The sequence below is a fragment of the Felis catus genome, chromosome X, assembly GCF_018350175.1.
Source record: "Felis catus isolate Fca126 chromosome X, F.catus_Fca126_mat1.0, whole genome shotgun sequence".
NCBI classification, from domain to species: Eukaryota; Metazoa; Chordata; class Mammalia; order Carnivora; family Felidae; genus Felis; species Felis catus.
The window spans coordinates 83,591,107-83,611,356 of record NC_058386.1 but is presented as its reverse complement, the minus strand read 5'-3'; the positions used below and the strand labels follow the sequence as shown (position 1 = coordinate 83,611,356).

General features: G+C 38.4%; 1 protein-coding gene across 7 annotated transcripts; it reads left to right on the top strand.

The window, feature by feature from the left end:
• The first annotated feature begins 208 nt into the window (after positions 1-208).
• Positions 209-12,330, top strand: MORF4L2 (mortality factor 4 like 2). 7 transcript variants are annotated; one of them, XM_019824117.3, is made up of 4 exons: positions 211-332; positions 3,054-3,142; positions 9,360-9,437; positions 10,777-12,330. In XM_019824117.3, the coding sequence occupies exon 4, from the start codon at positions 10,801-10,803 to the stop codon at positions 11,665-11,667; it is 867 nt and encodes a 288-aa protein (XP_019679676.1). In that variant the 5' UTR covers positions 211-332; positions 3,054-3,142; positions 9,360-9,437; positions 10,777-10,800; the 3' UTR covers positions 11,668-12,330. The 7 variants fall into 7 exon arrangements, with proteins under 7 accessions (XP_019679677.1, XP_019679676.1, XP_004000788.1 ...); XM_004000739.6 differs by having other exon boundaries at positions 212-332; positions 9,333-9,437; XM_045050573.1 differs by lacking the exon at positions 211-332 and adding an exon at positions 1,459-1,477 and having other exon boundaries at positions 9,333-9,437.
• Positions 12,331-20,250: the final 7,920 nt, after the last annotated feature.

Here is a 20,250-nt window from a genome sequence, read left to right as displayed (position 1 = left end):
AGGGGGGAATTTTTTTTAAAAAAGGAAACAAGGAAAAACATCTAGATCTAGGGCCATAGTCTTCTGCCTGGCTGGACTATTTACAGAAGTTAATTTTTTCCCTAGCAATTAATGATATATATGATCCCTACAGATTGTGGAATTCAACAAATCAGAAAGAGGGGGAACAAAATCCCATAATTCCAGGCACTAAACAGCCAATCCTTTGTTGGGATTTGGTGGCATCTAGCGGCTGACTCAAGAGGTATAAACCTCACCCAGAGAACTTTCTGGAAAATTAACTGGTGCATAATTGCCTGAAGGGCACTGTGCTTGGAGATCAGGACAAAAAGGTAAGAGAGCCTCAGCCCCTACAGAAATTCGGAGTCTGTATAGATAGATAGATGGATAGAGCGCGAGAGTGAGAGACTGAAGAAGGCTGTTACATGCAGATATTGCTGGCAGAAAATTGTGTTTGTGCCAAGAGAACTGCACCCAACTTTGTAGGTGGGGGATGGGAGAGGATACTAGAAAACGGTAAAGAAGCTGCTCCTTGGAATTGCTAATACGGGATTGGGAGGGTTTGGCTCTTAACTGAAGAACTATGGTTTAGAACAGAATTTTGGCAACAAAGAAAAACGTGGGAGGAAAGTGTATTTTTAGGGTCTGAAATTAAATCGATAGGAGAGACCAAAATATTTCTGGTAAAGGTTCCTTATTGGTTATGGTCGCCTTGACTTATTTTCCTTTTCATTAGAACAATTTTCAAACTCATAGAAAAGTAGAGAACATTCCATACACAACGCGCGTGCATGAGCGCGCGCGCCCCCGCTTTGGGACACACACCGGACCCAACACTAAGTCCCAACGCTAGGGGCGCACCCCTGAGCACACCCACCACCTCCAACACCACGAGGACTGCCGCGCGCGCGCACACCCTAACCCCAGAGCTACGGGAGCTCCCCCGGGCACAAACACAACGGCCCCAATACCACACCCCCACACCCCTCACACACATTTAAAACCCCGCTCTTCTTTTTTTTTCACTCCGAGAGTTGTGCAAGAGGTTGGGGGGCGTGGCCCCAGGACTGACCTCGCGCTTCCCCACTCGCGGGAATCTTAGCTCATTTCCGCCCATCCTGTTTCCGCAGGCCACGTAGACACTTCCTTTCCCAGTGGAAAAAAAAAAAACCCATAATGCCTCCCTGCAGGAAAAAAAAAAAAAAAGAAAGAAAAGAAAAGAAGAAAAAAAAAAAAAACTCTGGTCAGGGGAACTCTGGGTCGTGAAAATAGGCCACGTGAACACCCTGCCCTATAGACTTATGACCCAACGGCTGTCGCGCTTTTGGTGGGCGGGCTAAGAGCCTAAGAGGGCGAGCGTCATTGGCCAGAGCGCGCACTAAAGGAGAAAGATGATTGGTTTGCTTCCAGCCTTAACCGTGAAGAAGCAGGTTGCTAGCACCCGCCTTTACTGCGGCGAAGTGTCATCGCTGACGTGGTAGGCCTCGTCCAATCATTTGGTTATGGAACATTCTAAAACTTAGACAAGACGATTGTGATTGGCTGGAGAGCATAAGCCCGCCTCCAGGGTGACGTGTCTGCCTATGGATATCAGTTGCCAGAGAAACCTGGCTTTACTATGGCGGTTGGAGGGACGGCAGTGGTCACACGTCGGCTGCTGGAAAGAACTGGATTCTCGTTTCAGGTTTCGGGGTGGGGGTGGGGTGAAAGGGTTGATGATTCCTTTTTATTGCCGCGTATATAGACAAGATTATCATATGGCTTTACAACTGAGCAGAGCCTCATTCAAATTCCTACTCGCCAACGCCCTGCTTGGGTTGGCTCCTGTTCTTTCCGTGTCTTGGTTTCCATGTTTGTAAAATGGTGATAATAATAGTATCTACCTCAGAGACGTTTACCTCAGAGGCTTGTACTGTGTGTTACTGCGTATAAGACAATACCAATGCTGGCTCAGAAAAATATTCGCTATTGTGGAGTGAAAAACCGCGTAACAGAATGAGAAACAATATAAATTATGTAAATTCGTTCATTATATTGCTTTTCCTGCCCATTAACTTCTTCCCTAGGAGAAATTCGAGTTATAAAAGAGACATATCAATTTTTACCGCTGAAATAATTTACTATTTGAGAATTAGCTCAAAATAGCGGGGATTGGAATTTTCCATATTTAAAAGTTTAAAAGGCGGGGGGGGGGCGGTGAGGGGAGATGGAGAACGAGAGCGATCAGGAGATGAACCACAAGCGATGAGTAGGCCTTGTTTGGATCCTGATTTGAACATACCAACTGTAAAAAAAAAAAACTGTTTAAGATGTATCGGGAAAATGTGAAGACAGGTTTGATGGGTTTTTTTTTTTAAAGGAATTGATGTCTATTTTTAGACGTTATAATGGCAGTAATGGTTGTTTTCAAATTGTCTATCTTGTAGAGATATATAGGAAAATATTTGCGGATTAATTAATAAAATGTCTGGGAATGACTTCAAATACATAGATGACTGGTATTTGCTTCAGAATCTAAGCGGTAGGGGGAAGTGGGGAGGGGTGTATAGATGAAACAAAATTGGCCCTAAGTTAATTGTTTGAGTTAAGTGATAGGGCATATGGGGTTCCTCATATTATTGTCTTCCTTGGTATATGTTTGACATTTTCCATAATAAAATACAGAAAATCAGCTATTCGGTTTGCTTAAAAAAATCGGAGTGGGGGGGAGCAGTGGGTGGGGTTATAGATGAAACAAGATGGCCTTCAGTTGGTAATTGTTGAAGCTGGGTGATTGTTGTAGGTTTATAATACTCTTCCTTCTACATTTTTATTTATTTGAAATTATCCTTAATAAAAAGTATAAAAAAGACAGTTTATTGAAAATCAGGATAAATGTACAGTAAAGTAAATTTGAAAATACAACTACAAGAAGGGAAAAAGAAACATTTGCACATTATTTATCAGCTATGGTATCCTTAGTGTGTGATAAAATGCACTGGTTGATAAAGAAAAAAAGGTTCTCATATCTTTTTATTTTATGTCCTTTTCTGTCCCCTTCTTCGACCTTCCAGGCCATCATCAGAAAAGCTAAGTTTGCTGTATAATAAGGATCAGAAGATCTGATCCTGGTTGCAGAATCATCCCTGATTACAGAATCTGGGTGAGTGCCTCTCTTCTCTTGGCCTCAATTCTGAAACAAGATAGTTCCACATAACCTTCCTAACTGCCCAGGAATATTTTGAAGATTAATAAGCACCTATCTGCAAAAACACTCTAAATTCTAAGAAGGGAAGGATGAGGCTAAGTCCAGTAGTGCTTCCAGTATAGTAAGTGCCTAAACAACAGAAGGCTGTATAATGTTACATTTTTGATAAGAAATACTACATTATTATTATTATTATTATTATTATTATTATTTTAATTTTGTTTCCTCCCATGTACAGCATAATTTAGTGGTTAAGGGTAAAGACTAACTTCTTTAATTTGAATTTTGTCTCTGCCACTTACTGTGTGATCCTGGGCAAGATACTTAACCCACTTTGTCCCTAAATTTCTTCATGTGTAACATAAAGATAATTATTCCTATGTCATAGGATTTTTGAAGGGATTACATGTAAAGTACCAGGACAGTGCTTGGCACATACAAGTGTTTGCTTTAATAATAATTTTGGCTTTGTTAGTCCTTCTGGTACATCCTGGTTTACACACACATACACTCTTACACTTCTAAAAGCAGTGAATAATTCTTTTTGGAAATATAAAACAAAATTAATACTGTTGGTTTCTTTCCTGATTTTCCAGAAGCAGCAGTTAACACTAGAACTGAAATCTGAAATTATGACTTCTGGCTTATCCTAACAATCTAGAAAGATATTGAGTATATTGATCATATTTATTTATAAGGGAATTTCCAGGAGCTATAATTTTAACTAGGAAGTCATAAACGTATTCAGTCTGCTAACTGCTTTTCTGTCATTCCTCCTTTGTCTCAGACTCAAACAATAATGTTAAACATAAAGGAAGTGTTCCAAGATCCAGAAGAGAATGGATATAAATTAACTGTAATGGTATATGTGCTTTTAAAGGTTTATTTCAACAAACCATAGATGTTTACACTCATTTGTGACACACCCATACCAAAAATGTTAGCCTTTGGAGTCTGCATTCCTAAATGGCCCATTACTTGCATGAGAAGATGAAGGAAGGTTTTCCCAGTCACTTGAAAGCTTCATTTTCCCATGGAGTCACTATATTTTCCTTATTTTTTTTTCCCTTCTGAAATCGAGGCTGCATAGGAGGGTGCTGCCCTGGTGGAAAAGATGCAGTAGATGGGTATGCACACCCACAGAAAAAACACCTATACAGAAGGCCTTTTGGAGAATGATTAAGGGCAAAAGGGAGGGAGGTGGGCTCTTAGGCCAATAGGAGCTCAGAGAAGGCAAGGTCCAGAGTATCCTGAAATGAAAGCCTCAAAGAGGAAAAGAATCTTGACCTATGCCTCCAAGGATGGGTAGAACCTAGAAGTGGGGGGAAGGAAACCAGTCTGAATGGTGTGCCTACAAAATCTATGATACACAGTGATAATTCACTGAAAAGTTCAGCTATGTGTGAGATCCAAGGATAAGAATAGATCAGAATATGATTATGAATTTTAAATCTATATTTTAATATAAATTTTTAGTCATGTAATTGACACGTGAATATATTATCCTTAAAATGAAAAAGTTTAAATGTTACAGAGTAGGTTCGAGTTTCCATTTCTTCACCACCCCTGATTCTCTTAACTTTCTCCAGAGTTAACCACTATTATCAGTCCTTCTAGATCTCTAAATTATGTATCTGTTTAAAAACATATATGGATATCCATAGATAAAATACTGTTCTGTGTTTTCTTTTACATAGACTTGGTATGCTCTAGGTATCATTTGCAACTTACTATCTTTATTTAGCTAATTGTCTTGGCTGTCTTCATGTCCATTCTTAGAGTTCTATTTAATTCCTTTCACAGTGGCATTCTTTTAACTAGCATGTTAATCCATCTCATGGGTAAAGCACATTTTATCTTTCCAAATTACTAGTGATAGTCCTCTAGGTTGATTTCAGTGTTTTTGCTACTTCAAATAATACTTCCAATAATCAAACATAATTGGAAACCATTTACAAGTGTTATTCTAGGGTAACATTTATATCTTTATGATAATTAAACCAATGTGATACTGATGTGAGAACAGAGGTCTCTATGACAGACCAGGTGACCTAGAAACAATGATAACCTTTAAAAATTGAATAATCAAAAATCATTGGGAAGAGAGTACCTTAAGAGACCCATGTTCATCTAAAAATTTAGAATGTTCTATAATAGCATTTTAAATCAGCGGGGAAAGGATGGCCTCTTTAATAATTAATATTAAGAAAAGTTATATATTTGGAAGAAACTATAAAAATACCAAGAAATATAGGAAATCGTTTTTAGAATATTGATTTGGAAGCATTTTACCTAGACATAACATAAATGCCAACGTTCACAAAGGAAAAGGTTGACATATTTGTGTGTGTATACACACACACATGTACACAGAGACCCACTTAGAAGGAAAATGAGTTTGGAAAAAATATTTCCAACATACCCAAGAAAACTTAGGATTTAATTATTAGAAATCAATAAAGAAAGCAAACATTCACATAAGAAAAACATCACATGAATGTATGAGAGATGCTCAATATCCCACATATTAAAATATTACTGTATACTGGATAAGCAGAACAAAGTTTTTTTCCAAAAGATGTTTAGCCAGTGTTGCTGAAGGTGTAGATGAATGAACTTTAAGGTTTTTGCTGGGAGTACAAATTAAAGCAGTTCTTTACAAGTTGAATTTGCCTCTATCTCGTCAGAACAGTTCCACTTCTGAGAATAATCCTGAAGTCCCTAATTCTCTAATACATCTGTCCACTTACTTGGATATTAAAAAGAATGACAGATGCCCATGTTAAAATAGGAAAAGGTATGGGGCAGTAGGTCTCACTTTGCCACGTCAAATATAAAATACACATTTAGTTTTAAAGGTATGTTTTGTGTGAATATGTATATAAAATTTGAAGTCCTGCACACTCCTGGGATTGGGGAAGGGAAGTAAAGGGAGAATTCCAACATCATTATGTGTGTTGGTATTTACACACATGTAAAAGAAATATTACCCCAAAATAGTGCCACAAGATTAACTATTTGGAGAAAATACAGGCTTTTCAGTTCATAACTTACAAAGTAAATTCTGGGTGGATTAAGGAATTAAAATATAAAACATCCAATAAGATGACCTGTTTTAACAGTGGAAGGAAAAACTAACATGTCATTATATAAAACTTTAAAATCATAACATCAGACACTATAAAAGCACACTAGGGGAAATATTTGCCCCAGAATGACAACTCTTGATAAAGAGCTCCTATAAATGTTAAAATCACTATAAGAATCAACTGGGCAGGGAACAAGAGCCATATATGTATGGCCAATAGACACCTTAAATGTTGAAGCATCACTAAGAAGCTGAACAGCTAAACATTTTATCAAATTTTATGAATTTTGTAAATGAGACTAGCCACTGCTGACAAGAGTATGGGTGTGATAGTTTTACGCACTACGTGTAAAGTTGGAAATTGGTATAGCATGGGGGAGTAATTTGATAACCTGTTATTCCCTCTTGACCTACTACATCTGCATCTGGAAATGTTAATAGGAAATGAGGACAAAAATGTTTTAATAGTTACTACAGGGTAAACTGAGGGGGAATCACTTTTCCCTTAAGGGGGTGATTTAAGGTATGGCCATTTAATAAAATACACAGCTCTCAAGATCCTTGCGTATTATAACATTGTATGGGAAAAATGAGTTGTAATTACAAACTTTTTTAAAGGGAAGATCTAGGATTTGATACCAGTATTAGCTTATATCTGTTTAAGTATTTACACAGAAATTAAAAATAGAAACCTAGGGCAAACCTACAAATGTGTTTTCTCAAACTCTAGCCTACCCTAGAGCTGACCGGTAGAGAACAAGTGAAAAAATATTTGATGATTTGTCCCTGATTTGCCTCCATTTTCTTCATGTGTTGAATCACTTGCTTTGATTCACTGTTGTCTACCCACCAGGGACCTAAGTGCTGTTCCATAATATGTGAGATAAGTATAACACAAGGCCTGTGACAAATAGGGATTAATGGTTTAGTTCTATAAGCAAAATTAGCATCAGCTTCATATACTGGAGATGGGAGAGAAACGGGCTAGAATTGGAGATTTACGGAAGAGATAGGATTTCTGTGGTATTTAGATGAAGGAGATGAGGGAGCATGATGGGAGCAAAGAGTAGGCATGCTAAGTCAATAAACAATGTTAATAAAGCCTGAAACTCAAAACAAACTGGAGAATCTACAGTGCAAACTTTTTAAATGGGTGTGCACAGCACATCTATCCTTGATCATGGAGAAGTGTTAAACTGGTAAGAGTGGTACACAGTGCAAAGCTATCCACAAACTTGTACTACAAGTAGGAGCAGACATCTAAAGGACAGGTATTCCCTTCCTTTGATGTCTGGTTTCTGACTTCCAGGTAGTAGTAATTTGATCTGTAGGATATTCAAATGAAAATAAAGGTACTGAGACAATTCCTAGAAAGGCTGTTTCCCTGGCTTTATTCACTCTGGTCACAAACCTTGACTTGTGGTACATGTGTTTTTGTGTATAATGGCAGATATTTCATTGAGACTTCATATGAGTAATATAAGAATTTGTAGAGAATGACGACTCACCCAGTTAATCAAACAGGTAGAATTCCTTTTCGTAGTTTTCCTATGAATGAATATATGTGATTAATGCCAAGGGTGTATGGTAGGTTCAGCTATCATTTTCAAGTTCCTCAGTAAGGAATTGCTAGTACCAGTGAGACTTCCAAAATACTTCCTGTCCAGCCTGGCCTTACTTCTGTTTTACACAGTCTGGCTGGCTGGCACTGGGCCATCTTGCTTTCTTTAGTTGGTATTTTAACTGTCCCCTTGTTTTGTTAAAGCTCTGCAATATAGTAGTTCTGAGGTGGATTTTCTGGATTTCACCTATATTAACTAAATTCTCTTAAAACATCAGATACTGTGTCCCTTCTGTCCTGGTCACAGTGACTGTTTTTTTAGAAAAATATTTTTGTAAGCGTGATAGCTTGCAATGTATGCCATGACACACTAGCTGTTTTCTGATTCTTCACAGAATGTGTCTGTATATCCCTCTCAGCCAGAAGGTTTCTGATTCCCACAGGGTTAGTAACTGTATTTACAGGTTTTGATGCTCTCTGAGAGCCACCTTTGTCCTTTCTGCTCAGAGCTTTGTGCCCTTTTAGTTAGAGGATATCATTTGCTTAATGAAAGCTCTAGCACCCAGGTCTGTCTTCCTAATAACTGGTTTCCTTGATTCAAACCTCTGGTTGTCTAGCATTTCTTACCTCTTCTTTCCCCCCTCAGGGTTTCCCTGATATCTGCTCAACATTGTTGAGGTCTAGGGATTGGTTGAGGGGCTTTTTCTGTGGGTGAAAGGCCACAGTTACCAGAGAAATCTGGTTTAAGGCTGATCCACCCTCATCCCTCATTTTTTCCCAGAGATTACCCTGATTTTAATCTGGTATTTATTCATCTAGATACTTTCCTATGCATTTATGCGTATCAGTTTAAAACAGGAATTTGATCACACTCACTGTTCATAAGAACTGTGTGAGACTGATAGTTATTTTTCAGCCTGTGCTAGCTATCTCTTAAGGATCCTATTGTACATACTATGCATTATGCCTGTTTACCTAATAGTACAGAATTGAACATCAGAACCATGTTGGTACATGGTTCTCTTAGTTCATTTGAATGTTCTTCCATAGTGTGCATACATAATTTATGTTAGAAGAAAATTTAGGTGTTCCAGTTTTTCAGTATTAAAAATGCCACCGCAGTGAATACCTTTGTATCCATAATCACATGTATTCCTGTAGCTGTTGTTTAGCCACGTTGTATACAAGTTCTTAACAAGAACTTGTTAACAAGAACTTGTTGTATACAAGTTCTTAACAAGAACCTGTGAAGGCTAGGGGGTAATTTGCTTCATTCCATAGATGAGAAAAAGAGGCCAAGTGAGCTTACATATCTTACCTAAGTCCTCACAACTGATAAATGGCAGAGCCTAATTGAAGTAGAAGTATGTCTAACAGTGGAGCTCATATATTTTCTCTGATATTACAGTCGTAAACCACAGTCATAAAATAAGATTACTTTTTTCTGTATTCTTTCACAAAAGTTCATCTTGACAGGTATCTGTTTTCCTTTCTAGTTTGTGTCTCCCACCTTCTCCTTCCAGACTATCCCAGGAGATCTAGGAGGTTCCGTCTAGGAAAACACTAGGAGTTCTTGGAAAGGAAAGAAGGAAGAGGATTATGTAAGTCAAAGAAATTACTTCATCTGTCACACTGTAAGAATCATAGAACACTGTTTTTTTTTTTTCAGCTTTACCTTATTAGCCCTCTCTGCTGCATTTTATCCCAATTCCTTCTTGAAACTCTCAACTTCTTTGGCTTCCAAAAGAACATTCTTTTAATTCTTCTGTTGCTGCTCTGACCATTTTTGTTTTGTTTTTGGTCTCTCTGCTCACCCCTTATACGTCAGTCTTTTAGGTTTTTCCAGTATTCCATACTTTGGTTCAGTTTTTTTTTTCCTCTTCATGAATGATTTTGATGGCTTTCATAGCTTCCAGTAACAGCTATATGATTACTCTCAGATCTCTATTTCTGGCTCTGACCTTTAGCTGCGTTTTAAAGTTAAATATATAACTGTATACCTCACACTTAATAGATCCAGTACTGAACTTCTTTCCTCTCTAATCCATTTCCTCCTCTAGATGCAGTTTCATGTGATAATACTAATGACCTAATCATTCATTATCAAAACCTGGGAGTCATCACTGACTTCTCCCTCACTGATATATCACTTCCTCCAAGTGATTTCAGCTATGCTGAAAGTTGTGTCATGTACCATTTCTTGTTTACTACTAAATACTATGTGCCTATTACTATCATTGTACTAACCTCATTGTTTTTTAATTGCCACTTTAGATACTTGAATCCTTAACACCTAGCATAGTAGCTGTCCCAAAGCAGATGTGCAATAATGTATGATAGCTAATTCAATGGATGGATTACTTATTTCCTATTATTTTATGGCTGTTTCTAAACTCATCATTAAAATCAGTGTTTTTATTAATTCATTAATTACCCAGGCTTAAAATTACACAGCTACCTTTGACTCCTCCCTCTCCTTCATTTACCAAGTTTTGTATTCAGTTTGTCTGGACTCTGTCATCACTCTAGTTCAGGCCTACCTGGACTCCTACAGAAACCTTTACTGTTACTCATTTTGCCTTTAGTCAACTAAAGTTCATCTTGTCCTTTTTCCTGTTCAGAGTGTTGAATTTGACCTCCACTGCCTTGTGTAGTTTCTTTTCCATTTTAATTCATCATTTGTTTAAAATTATAATCCTGTCTTTTCGGTGGCACCAAAAAACTAACTTTTGGGCAAGTCTGATGAGTGATTGGATGGGTAAGAGTAGTGGTTAGTAGTGAAGATCAGAAAAAGAGGGTGGAGGTAGTAAGTCACTTATACATGATCCTGAATTAGGATTTGAGATCCAAATTCCAAGAGAGTAACTTGTGTTGTACTAAGCACAGTGTGTTAAAGGTCACTATAGAAAACAAACAAGTAAAATGCTTTATGTATTACAGTGGTTGGAATAAAAACAGGGTTGAATGAGTTCCAGAAAGCAGGGTTCTCAAACTCGTGGACAACAATCTGCAGAAGAAGACAACTTCAAAAAACCAAGTAGAAGCAATATGCAGAGAAGTAAGATGAGAGGGGCCTCTTCAGGAAAGAAGACTGCTGGTTCACAGCAGAAGAATGTGGAACCAGCTCTCCCAGGCAGATGGGGGGGTCGCTCTGCAGAGAACCCCCCTTCAGGATCAGTGAGGAAGACAAGAAAGAACAAACAGAAGACTCCTGGAAATGGAGATGGTGGCAGTACCAGCGAAGCACCTCAGCCACCTCGGAAGAAAAGGGCCCGGGCAGACCCCACTGTCGAAAGTGAGGAGGCATTTAAGAATAGAATGGAAGTTAAAGTGAAGATTCCTGAAGAATTAAAACCATGGCTTGTTGAGGACTGGGACTTAGTTACCAGGCAGAAGCAGCTGTTTCAACTCCCTGCTAAGAAAAATGTAGATGCTATTCTGGAGGAGTACGCAAATTGTAAGAAGTCGCAGGGAAATGTTGATAATAAGGAATATGCAGTTAATGAAGTTGTGGCAGGAATAAAAGAATATTTCAATGTGATGTTGGGCACTCAGCTGCTCTACAAATTTGAGAGGCCCCAGTATGCCGAAATCCTCTTGGCTCACCCTGATGCGCCAATGTCCCAGGTTTATGGAGCCCCACATCTACTGAGATTATTTGTAAGAATCGGAGCAATGTTGGCGTATACGCCCCTTGATGAGAAGAGCCTTGCATTATTGTTGGGCTATTTGCATGATTTCCTAAAATATCTGGCAAAGAATGCTGCGTCTCTGTTTACTGCCAGTGATTACAAAGTGGCTTCAGCTGAGTACCACCGCAAAGCCCTGTGAGGGTCTAGTGACCACTCACTGTTATGTCTGGTATCTGTAAACACTCTTTTGGTTCTTAGTCTTTTTCTTGTATAATTGATGTTCTTTAAAATTGTTAATGTATAACAGGGCTTATGTTTCAATTTTGTTTTCTGTTTTGTTTTAAACAGAAAATGAAAGGAGTACAAGCTCCTTTTCTCATTTCAAAGTTGCTACCAGTGTACGCAGTAATTAGACAAAGAAGAAACATTCAATAGAATATTTTATTGCCTAGTTGACAACATTGCTTGAATGCTGGTGGTTCTATCCCTTTGACACTACACAATTTTCTAATATGCGTTAATGCTCCATGACAAAATGCCCTGATTCCTAGTGCCAAAGGTTCAACTTAATGTATATACCCGAAAACCCATGCATTTGTGCTCTTTTTTTTTTTAATGGTGCTTGAAGTAAAACAGCCCATCCTCTGCAAGTCCATCTATGTTGTTCCTTAGGCATTCTCTCTCTGCTCAAATTGTTGAAGGATGGTGGTTTGTTTCATGGTTTTTGTATTTGAGTCTAATGCACGTTCTAACATGATAGAGGCAATGCATTATTGTGTAGCCACGGTTTTCTGGAGAAGTTGATATTTTAGGAATTGTATTTCAGATCTTAAATAAAATTTGTTTCTAAATTTCAAAGCAAGTATTTTGCAGTGTGCCTTTAATATTACTGAGAATAACAAGTCAGCGAGCCCAGGAAAGCTCTAGATGATATCAAAGGAGAGTTCTGACTCCTGGTGAAAGAATTCCTTTTTCTTGGGTGTGGCAGCCAGGAATATGCTGTCATGCCAGTTCCCCTCCCCTTCCCTCAGTGTGGCTTCTCAGAGTGTGATTGCTTTCAGTGCTGCTTGTAAGAGCCAGTTTTGTTCCTGATGCTGCTTGTCCCTATGAGTTGGGCTGGTATAACAGGATATTTAGTGGGTACTATAACAGTCCCTTACCTTAATGCAGAGCGTTTCTCTTTCCCACAAAAGGAAACATGGGCAGCCACCTTCATATATGATCAGAAATACTTGTAGATTTTGGACCAAGGATGGCAGCTTTCCCTAGTTCCAGCATTAGGGTTATAGTCCCTGTTTTTATAATCCCTTAGGACATAACAGTGGGAATCTATAGAATAGGGGATTTACCAAGGAGGATTGATGTTGGATGCCTATGATTATAAATTTATTCTAGGGTCCCCTGGGTGGCTCAGTCGGTTGAGCGTCCAACTTCAGCTGAGAGTCTGACTTCAGCTCAGGTCATGATCTCAGGGCTCTTGGGTTCAAGCCCGGTGTCGGGCTCTGCTGACAGCCTGGAACCTGCTTCAGATTCTGTCTCTCCCTCTTTCTCTGTCCCTCCCCCACTCACACTGTCTCTCTCAAAAATAAATCTAGTGTATATGGAGATTTCCCAAACCAGGTTTTGTTTCATGAATTAGTGTTTTTGTTTTCCTTCAAGTGTTTATTTTGAGAGAGAGCACGAGCAGGGGAGGGGCAGAGAGAGAGGGAGACAAAATCCCAAGCAGGCTCCACAGCATCAGTGCAGAGTACCATGCTGGGCTTAAACTCACAAACCAGGAGATCATGACCTGAGCTGAAATCAAGAGTTGGATGCTTAACCAGCCACCCAAGTGCCCCGACAGTATTTTTTACTTTAGAGAAAAAATGTATTCTGTGGTTACTGCAGAAATTTTAGAAAATACAGTAAGAACAAATCTGGAAGTAAATCCTGTATAATCCAACTGGATCAGTCAGGGTCCCAGCAGGAAATAAATGGGACTCAAATGATTTGAGAAGTTTAATAGAGAATTTTTTCCCAAGTTGTCAGCAAAGGAGTAAACTTGTGGTTTATGTTAGTTTGCCAGGGCTGCCACATCAAAGTACCACAAACTAGATGGCTTAAACAACACAAATTTATTTTCTTATAGTTTTGGAGTCCAGAAGTCTAAGATCAAGGTTGGTTTCTTCTGAGGCCTCTCCTGGGCTTGTAGAAGGGTACCTTCCTGTGATTTCCTCTGTACCTATGTCCTAATCTCTTCTGGAAAGGCCTAATGACCCCGTTTTAATTTAACTACCCCTATAAAGATTCCATCTCCAAATGTAGTCCCATTCTGAGGTGCTGGGGGGTTAAGAATTCACAATATGAATTTAGAGGTGACAGAATTCAGCCTCCAATATGGTGTTACTTGTAGGCAAAGAGTAGAGTAGGAGGGGAGGGAGTGGAAGGTGGGGGTGTAGAGGAGGGGTGGGAGAGGAACCGGGGGAGGGGAGGAATGGGGTGGGAGTGGTTACTGGATGGTAAGACAGCTTTGTGGAAAGAGCCACCTGACAGCTGTGATCTTCAGGATGCAGTTAGCTCATAGAGACCTCAAAGAATCCAGGATGGCACAAAAAACAATACCTGAATTCACTCTTCTGGGTATTACCCTTTAACCAAACTTGAAACCAAAGGGCAAGGAAGACTTTTGATGTAATGCATATTGGTAAGCCTGGGGGACACAGAGCAGGGGGGAAATAAGGGGACAACTAAGATTTCTAGCACACTCGTACCTGAAACAACTATAGTTCATACTTTGCCACATAGTCTTACAATTATGTCCTTTGAGGGACCTAGAGCCTGGCTAACTAGAAGAGTTCTCAAGGACTCTTACACATTCAGAGGACAATTTGTATAACAGTTCATACATTCACAAAACACTGTAAGAGATTGCTTCCTTTGTTATTGAAACTTTGAATAGGAGGCATAGCAAACAGATGGATCTTAGCTCACACACTTAAAACATATTGGGAATATCACATTTCAAAATTGCCTTTAAATGAACATAAATAAGACCCTGATGTTTAACTGTAGCATGTCAGTGGGATATCCACTTCAGTTATTATTAAGGATTCCCTATCTTCATGAGATGTACAAATATCCTATGGTCTCATCTAGCACCAAAGCTTGAGATTCCCCATCATCATGTTTGTCCACACTGGTTAGGGATCAGATGTTCATTTACTGAATTGGCACAATTTCTTCAGATCCCTTGTTCCTGCTGCTTCTATCCAACCCTCTGGATAGGGGAATCTTTGGCAAGATTAGGTGCTGAGCTTTCCTGAGCCCACCATAGTCTTCCTTAGGTGCTGATAAAGAGAAATACTCATGTCTCCACTGCTGGAAGGACCCACAAACCCTGACCTCTCACTGCCTTCAAATGCCCTCCATTCCCATCCAAGGACATCTGACTTGATGTCATCAAGTAATATAATCCTTTTCAAGACAAAAGCCACCAGCTTCAAGCAGATTCTACTTACAGCTGTGCCACAAATCTCCTTCTCCTGGATCTCTGTAGGAAATGGGAAAAGAGAAAAATTTAAGAACACAATACACATTTAATATCCCAGTGACTGATAAGTCAGTAATTTACAGTTCATATATGGTTTCTTTTTACTTTATCTGATTTAATCTTGTTAATTGCTTTATTTTTTAAAGATATCACATTAGGAATGTTCAGGAGAGAAAGTACTTTATTAGGACCTAAACTAGGCCATCCTATTGACGAAAAAGAGGGCAATTATAATAAGTATATGCAAACTATTACCAGAATCTCTGCTGATTTAGGAAGTGTCTCTATTCTGAAACTACACAGGTGATGTAGTTTCATCTAGCCATCTTGATGACTAAATGGCTTCCCTTCTAAAACTGAAGAGTGGATCTGAGAGTTTATTTACCCCATGAGATGAAGTGCCTTGCTAATGTTGTGGTTCCATAATAAATAGTAACTATAATTGCTATTTATTACTTTCATCAGTATCATCAACATAAATAAGCCTGTTTTCCATAATGGAGAATGTATATGGATTGGTACAGAAGCATGTTGTGAAATAACTCTCATGACACCCATAAAACAACTAGAAAGTAAAGAAAGTAACCATTAAATAGAGGCTTGTTTTGCCTAAGACAAGTTTCTGGCACAGAATAAATGTTCAAAAATAATTCTCTCCTCTCTCCCTTCCCAAAAGGAAAGGGTGAAGACTATATTCCTAATATCTGTGGTTCTCAACCTGAGGTCCCCAGAATTTTAAGGTACTTTAAAGATTGCCATGAAGAATTGAAGAGCTCTTTGCTCAATTTTCTCTTTCTTGCCGCATTCATTAATTCATTATGGAAGTAACACTTAGCTGAGCTTTTTCTAGAATCAAATGAGATGATATATTTAAACATGCATTGTGAACTGTGAACTGTAATAATGGTTAACAGTTTGTGTACAGAAATTCTAGTTATCAGAAATTGTGCATTTTTTTAAATTTCAAAATATAAAAGTCTGTGTAAGGAAGAGAAGTTAGAGATAGTCTATATTTTGTTTAAAAATACAGTTTGATAAACAATTTAGAAAAAATCTTAATATAAGCACTAAAAGATTAAAAATAGAATGTGTTTATCAAATTTAAAAAATTAAATAAAAATAGAATGTGTAAACTCCAAATTTCCAAAGAAAATTCCCTTCGTCCAACAGAAGGCAAGAAAGGAGAGGAAGGGAAGGATGCAAAGAAAACACATGATAAAAAACAAAATAGAAAGGAAGAAATATATCCATGTCAATAATGATGAATGTACATAGATTAAACTCATAGTAAAAGAAAACCTCAGATTGGATTTTTTTTCAAGGCACAGAATTCAGTTTCATGCTTTTTCTCAAAGGCGCTCTTAAAATTATCCAGAAAAGTCCAAAATAAAAGGATTGAAAAATATATATCAGGTAAATACTAAGCAAAAGAAAGCTGGTGTAGCAAAATTAATGCAAAAATACAGCATGGCACATCACAAACATCATACCAAGCAGAGGCAGTCAATCTACTGAGCAAGAACAACAGTTGCAAAATGCAAGGTTTTTTTTTTTGTCTAATACTATTCCTTTAAAATTAAGCTTTGAGGAACCTCCACACTGTTTTCCAGAGTGGCTGCACCAGTTTGAATTCCCACCAACAGTGCAAGAGGGTTCCCGTTTCTCCACATCCTCACCAACATCTATAGTCTCCTGATTTGTTCATTTTAGCCACTCTGACTGGCGTGAGGTGGTATCTCAGTGTGGTTTGGATTTGTATTTCCCTGATGAGGAGTGACATTGAGCATCTTTTCATGGGCCTGTTGGCCATCTGGATGTCTTCTTTAGTGAAGTGTCTATTCATGTCTTTTGCCCATTTCTTCACTGGATTATTTGTTTTATGGGTGTGGAGTTTGGTGAGTTCTTTATAGATTTTGGATACTAGCCCTTTGTCCGATTTGTCATTTGCAAATATCTTTTCCTATTCCATCAGTTGCCTTTTAGTTTTGTTGATTGTTTCCTTTGCAGTGCAGAAGCTTTTTATCTTGATGAGGTTCCAATAGTTCATTTTTGCTTTTAATTCCCTTGCCTTTGGAGATGTATCAAGTAAGAAATTGCTGTGGCTGAGGTCAGAGAGGTTTTTTCCTGCAGCCTCTCTGGAAAACAGTGTGGAAGTTCCTCAAAAAATTAAAAATAGATCTACCCTATGACCCAGCAATAGCACTGCTAGGAATTTACCCAAGTGATACAGGAGTGCTGATGCATAGGGGTACTTGTACCCCAATGTTTACAGCAGCACTTTCAACAACAGCCAAACTATGGAAGGAGCCTAAATGTCCATCAACTGATGAATGGATAAAGAAATTGTGGTTTATATATACAATGGAATACTACTTGGCAACGAGAAAGAATGAAATATGGCCTTTTGTAGCAACGTGGATGGAACTGGAGAGTGTTATGCTAAGTGAAATAAGTCATAGAGAGAAAGACAGATACCATATGTTTTCACTCTTATGTGGATCCTGAGAAACTTAACAGAAGACCATGAGGAAGGGGAAGGGAAAAAAAAGTTAGAGAGGGAGGGAAGCAAACCATAAGAGACTCTTAAAAACTGAGAATAAACTCAGAGTTGATGGGGGATTGGAGAGAGGGGAAAGTGGGTGATGGGCATTGAGGAGGGCACCTGTTGGGATGAGCACTGGGTGTTATATGGAAACCAAATTGGCAATAAATTTCATATTAAAAATAAATAAATAAAATAAAATAAAGAATACCAAAAATAAATTAATTAATTAATTAATTAAGCTTTGCCCAGGCCCTGTGGCTTTGTTGCTCACCCCAAAGAGACCTACAGTCACTTTAAATCCTTCATATGTGGAATTTAAGATACAGAAGAGATGAACATAGGGGAGGGAAGCAAAAATAATATAAAAACAGGGAGGGGGACAAAACAGAGACTCTTAAAAATGGAGAACAAACTGTTGGAGGAGTGGGAGTGGGGGATGGGCTAAATGGGTGAGGGGCATTAAGGAGAACACTTTTGAGGATAAGCACTGGGTTTTATACATTGGGGATGAATCACTAGAATCTACTTTTGAAATCATTGCACTACATGCTAATTAACTTGGATGCAAATTAAAAAAAATAATTAAAAATGAAAATGGTTAAATGTATATTTTATACACAATATATTTCATTTTATTGTAATAAAAAAGTTGTAAATAAAAAATAAAGATAATGGCTTTTTTTAAAAAATCCTAAATCAACCCTCATTTCAGTGACCAGAACCCCCAGTTCCTAATAATAAAGAACCCTCTGAACTCAGCTAGCACCAAATTCAGGTGGACTTCTCACTTTGGGGGTAAGTGATGTGCTGGGTTTCTTTTCTTTCTCCATCCTCCTTAGCTTGCTACTTTTGACTTGAGGACTGTCTGGGGTTGAAGGGAGGGAGTAAACAGGATGCTCTTTATGGTTGTGTAGTAAGTTGGCTTCATGCTTTCTAGATCTAGCTGACATTTAAAAGCAGATTCTCATCTGAGGTTCTCCCACTTCAACTCTTGTGTCAGAAGCAAAACATTCTATTGCTGTTTCCTCTTAAGCTCTCAGTTTTTCAGCTGTCCATTCCACAGTTTCTCAGCTGTCCATTCCACAGTTTCTCTGATGGAATCCATAGCAACCCCAAACAGTTCTCTTCATCAGGCCCCTCAATACCAGATTGTTCTCCTGCACAGCCCACTTTTGGTACATGAGAAACACCCATATATCTTTTGCCCCCAACACAATGGGAGTGTAGATATCCCACTACAGTTATCTCTCCTTTGCTCACACCATCGTCACAGCCACATTCTCTAGCCCATAAGATTTCTCATGGTGGATTCAGATCCCATTTCACTATGCTTCCAAACTCTAGGAGAACCTGTCAAGCTTCATGGGGTCCAGTTGAAGCCTTAGGATGAAGGAGAAAGCACCCCAACTCTTCCCCCTTGGAAGCCCACTCCAAAGAAATCCTCCTCACAAAAATTCCTTCTCTGTATCTCGTCTCTCTTAACCCTTTTAACCCTCATAAGTTTTAGAGTTGCTTGGTCATTTTCTTTGAAAACCTGGCTTTGGAATTTAATTTCTATTTTCATCTTCATGCAAAAGAGGAAACATCCAGTTTAACAGCCCTCATGGAAATTTAAACCAACCAGATCTCCAGTCCTGGAAGGTCACCATCTAAAGTTCAAAAAAAATGTAAAAGGTAGGAGTATGGGTTTTGGAGTGTTATGAACCTAAGTCAAAATACTGGCTCCACAACATACTATATTTAGGGCCTTGGAAAATACACTCACACTCTCTGAGTTGTTTCTTCTTCATGTAAGGAAATACCTGCCTTACAGTGTTCTTACAGTGTTTTAAGAGAATCAAACCAAAACACCAAACACTGCATCTGGCCCTTAGTGGGCACTCAAGCAAATGTTAGGTCCCTTCCTACCTTGCCTTTTTCCTTCCTTGAAAAACATGCCTTTGACACTCTCTACCATAAAGAGCATTTGTAAACATAATAAGGGGAGACACAGGTATGCACTTCAGTGCCTTTTCTATATTCAAGAATAAGTTGTCTAATGAATACACTATAGGAAAAATGATGATATCATACCATTCTCCATCCAATGGAGTTGAAGGTAGGAGACACAATCGTTATGCCATGGAACTGTTTCATGTGTTTTCCTGAACCTGAATTTTAACTTCTAGGTTAAAAATCAATAAAGCATACATACTTAAGAGCTCCAGAACTTTAGATTGAGAGTTCCAGCACCAAACTCCTCAATAGCTACAGGACCTGGTAATATCCTTCCCCTCTTCTTTTTTTTTTTTTATCCTTCCCCTATTCTGACTTCATCTATCAAAGATGGTAAAACAGCTGATGCTATTTAATATGTGTGAGAAACTAAGTGGTTTGTATAATAATTCACATAAACCTCACAAGAACCCTAAGAGGAAATAATGTGATTATCCTCTTTTAAGAAAAGGGGTACAGAAGCCAAGAATAGAGAGCTAAAAGTGGTAGATCTAGGACTTGAACACGGTCAGTTAAGCTCTTTATTATACTAGCCTGCCTCTTGGAAAAATAGTACAACTATTGAGAAATATGAAACTTGAGATCTCATCTGTGAAAGTACCCTGACCCTGTTACCAGTTCAGACTCTCCTAGAAGCAAATGCTAAGACAAGAGTAGACATACAAGAGATTTATTAGGGAAAACACCTATGAAAGATAAAAGGGGAAGAAGCA